This window comes from Echinops telfairi, unplaced genomic scaffold, assembly GCF_000313985.2.
Source record: "Echinops telfairi isolate 266 unplaced genomic scaffold, ASM31398v2 ScPeMD7_1;HRSCAF=3_1, whole genome shotgun sequence".
NCBI classification, from domain to species: Eukaryota; Metazoa; Chordata; class Mammalia; order Afrosoricida; family Tenrecidae; genus Echinops; species Echinops telfairi.
The window spans coordinates 6,998,455-7,002,683 of record NW_022103897.1 but is presented as its reverse complement, the minus strand read 5'-3'; the positions used below and the strand labels follow the sequence as shown (position 1 = coordinate 7,002,683).

Here is a 4,229-nt window from a genome sequence, read left to right as displayed (position 1 = left end):
ATCATGCCGTAGTAACACATAGAGGTTAGGATTTGCCACACACCACAAAATAGAGGATGTTTATACCAGATCACAAAATCAAGGACAGCCCTACACTACTGGGAATCATGGCCTAAGTAAATTGACACATATTTTGGTGGGGCACAGTTTAATTCATTACATTGCTCTTTCTTGGTTCTGATCTATCACTTTCTAAAAGTGTCCTGGATATATACCTTTCCATCATTTGATTGATTTGACTGAGTTATTTTTATTAATTTATTTATTTTGCAGAAAAGAGCAAGTCAGTACTCTGTATCAAAACATTAACATCGTGGAACCAAGACTAATTCAACCATATGAACATGTTATCAAGAACTTTGTCCGGGAGATCAGATTGCAGAGCACAGAAATGGAGAACCTAGCCATTGCAGTGAAGAGGTATTAACATTATTCCTTTCTCAGAGGTACATACTGTTGTTTATTGCTGTCAAGTTGGTACTAACTCATGGTGAGCTATGTATAACAGAACAAAATATTGCCCAGTCTGGTGTCATCCTCACAGTCATTGGAAAGTATGAATCCATTGTTGTGGCTACTGTGCCAACTGAACTCACTGTGGGTTTCCTTCCTCTTTGATCTCCTTCACCTGATGTGATTTCTTCTTCCAGAAATTGATCCCGCCTAGAGCCTAAAAGCAAAATATAATGTGTTACATCATTAGTTACAAGTTACTTTTCAGAAGTAAATTGCCAGCCTTTCTTCCTCCTCTGTTTAGTCTGGAAGTTCGGTGATAACCTGTCTACCCATAGATTAGCCCCTATTACTTGTAATTCTGGTGCTAATACAGTAGCACTCAAGCCACCACGTTAGGACAATTTGACAGATGGTTGATGGAAGTTGTATATAAAGCATTCACAATAAATTACCACTGCTACCCAGTTGTTTGTGACTCATTGTGGGTTTCCCACCAGCCCCTGAAAATTCATATGTATGAGTATATGGTATGCCAGATTGTAAAACTTTACAGGAGCAGAGATTCTCATTTTTATCCTAAGGAGTGGATGGTGCCTTTGAACTGCCACACTTGCAGTTATTGGCCCAGTGTATAACCCATAGTGCTAACTTGGCTCCAAACCATGTGTGCTAATCCAGGTTGGCTAGAGAAACAAATCCAGAGACACTCATATGTGTATAATTAGCTTTATGTAAAAGAGCAAGTATATATTGAGAAAACATCCCAGCCCAGTCTACATCAGGTCCGTAAGTCTGACATTAGCTCCTATATCCGATATCAGTCTATAAATTCCTCTTGATCACAGGCCAGTGGGTGTAAAGTCTTGTGGATCAGCACTGGCATGGGTCTCCACATGTCTCCTCCAACTCCAGGGCTCTGGCTCCATCAGTGTAGCTCCATGTGTCTTGCCAATGGGAATGTATAGCAGAAAGAGTGACTCTGGCCTCCAGTGAACTATTTATCTCTGTAGTGCCTCCAAATGAGGTCATCAAGCTGTGACCTGATTGATAGGCTATAAACCCCACCCCTTCACTCTTAATAGTCTCAAGTTGACAACAGATTACATACGTACCCCACATAGAGTCAATGCTGACTCACCGTGATCCCTGTAGGTTTCCAAGACTATTAACTGTTATGAGAGTAGAAATCCCAATGTTTCTCCTGTGGAGTTGCTGATCATGTGGATCGCAGCCCAATGCATAGCCACCTCACTGCCAGTTATCCTTCCAAGTTTCCTTTAAATTGCTGTTGGACCCACGTGGCAAATGGACTCAACTGCACTATCCATTGTGATATGTTGATGCTCTTGTTGGGTATTGTGGAGTTGACTCAGACTCATAGCAACCCCATATGACAGTAGAACCCCCCTTGGGGTTTCTAAGGCTGTAATCTTTATGGATGCACATCACCAGGGCTTTCTCTCCTAGAGCTGCTGAGTGGGTTTGAACTACCAGCCTTTCACTTAATATCTGAGCACTCAATCATTGTACCACCAGGGATCTTTGTTACAATATAAACTTAATAAATTTTTGGGAATCTAGGGCTTTCTAACTTAACCAGCATGCAGGAAGTTGAGATAGGCAACAATTCTTCGGTCAGTCATAGATCAATCAATAAGTCACTATCATTCTATTATATGAACTTCTCAAGGGCAACGGATAGATACATAGTAATTAGCTGCTGGAAGCACACAGGAAATTTTTCAGCCACAGAAGTGGGTGGGACTCTATTGAAATCTTAGCTCTATCACCAATAGGGCTGTGATCCTAGACAGGTTACTCATTTCCCTGAACCTTATCTGAACAATGAGCATGAAAATATTTGCATCATCCAGGTGTTGGGACTAAGCAGTGAGGGAGAGCCCTCATGCAATATCTGCCACATAGTGGGTGTTCACAAATGTTTCTTTTTCTCTAGCTAATCCTGCTCACCTTGCCTTTGTGCTTCTGCTGAAGGTCAAAACTCTGTTACACCTTACTGTCACAGATGCAGTTTAAGTCCAAACTACCTTATATTGGATGCCTCTTTGTTATTAACAAAAGCTCCTCACAATAGCAGCATTTGTATTTGTTAAGATCTTGTATATGGCAACCTCTCGACTCTGCTCCCTGGAAAGACCAAATTCTTTTAGGATGTGTATCAGGTGAGGAAGGACTTTGTGTCTTATTTCCTGGATGCTACATAGGTGCTTCTCACTATGTGGGCTCCTCCATTGTAATCTTGTGCTCCCGTCCTGCAGGCCTCTACAACTTTTAAAACATGGCCATTAGATAGAATACTGCCTTTTCTGCTTGGGGATCGGGCAGACCCCAATGTTTTTCAGCTACTCTGTCTCCTCTTTTTGTCCCCACAGAATAATGGCAAAGTGTAACTTGACCATTTGGAGAAACTGAAGAGAATTAAAAGTATAGAAGATATAATGCCTTAAAAATTAATACTAAATAGGACCTATATCATAGATGTTGAAATGTGCAGTATGTGACTGGGACATTTCTCCTGAACATGTTTAGTTCTTTTTAAAATCTCTTTTTATTTATTTAATTATTAAATCACTTAATTGGGGCTTGTACAACTCTTATCGCATTCCACACTTACATCCATTGTGTCAAGCACTCCTGTACATTTGTGTCCCTCATTATTTTCAAAACATTTGCTTTCTACTTGAGCCCCTGGTATCTGCTCCTCATTTTTACCCCTGCCTCCCCGCTTCCCCCTCCCCCATGAAACCTTGATAATTTATAAATTATTATTATTTTGTCATATCTTTTACCGTCTTATGTCCCCTTCACCCACTTCTTTGCTGTCCATCCCCCAGGGAGGGGGTTATATGTAGATTCATGTAATCTGTTCCCCCCCTTCTCCCTCACCTTCGCTCCCCTCCCGGTATCGCCATTTTCACCACTGGTCCTGAGGGGTTCATCTGTCCTGGATTCCCTGTGTTTCCAGTTCCTATCTGTACCAGTGTACGTCGTCCGGTCCAGCCGGATTTGTAAGGTAGAATTGGGATCATGATAGTGGGTGGAAGAAGCATTTCAGAACTAGAGGAAAGTTGTATGTTTCATTGTTGCTATACTGCAACCTGACTGGCTTATCTCCTCACTGCGACCCTTCTGTAAGAGGATGTCCAGTTGCCCACAGCTGGGCTTTGGGTCCCCAATCTTCACTGCCCCTCATTCACAATGATATGATTTTTTTTTCTTTGATGCCTGATACCTGATCCCGTTGACACCTCGTAATCACACCAGCTGGTGTGTTTCTTCTATGTGGGCTTTGTTGCTTCTCAGCTAGATGGTTGCTTGTTTATCTTCAAGCCTTAAGACCCCAGACTCTCTCTTTTCCCCCAAGTTTTGATTTCTAGAGGTTTCCAGTAGGATAAAAAAGGGCAGTCTCTTAGTGTCCAGCATTTTAAGAAGAATTGGAAATTGTTGGGTCAAACAGAATCATTATGGGGATCCCTGACAAACTAGGAGAAGGAATAAAGAGAGTTGCTCAGAGGTGGGGAAGGCAGGAAGAAAAACTCCAGGGGTACCTCAGATGTAGGCAACTGTTACACAGGCTTGGTCAGAAAGCGATGTCACTACAAAGCCAAAAAGAAAGCTTGGCTTATGTGACTTAGCTATTTCCACTAATAGCCATTCCAACCTCCAAAAATCTTATGGAGACTTGGAATTGCTAGACTTGAAGTAACATTGAGTTACTAACTGCAATGTCAGTGGTTTGACTCTACCAGTCA

General features: G+C 41.8%; 1 protein-coding gene across 1 annotated transcript in view; it reads left to right on the top strand.

Moving 5' to 3' along the window:
* Nucleotides 1–273: 273 nt before the first annotated feature.
* RASEF (RAS and EF-hand domain containing) overlaps nucleotides 274–4,229 on the top strand; it is a gene marked incomplete at its 5' end in the record, with an annotated part of 57,677 nt that continues 53,721 nt past the window's right edge. Inside the window, one exon of the mRNA XM_004717532.2 lies at nucleotides 274–420. Coding sequence (XP_004717589.1) covers nucleotides 274–420 — 147 coding nt within the window. The remainder of the gene's footprint in view (nucleotides 421–4,229) is intronic.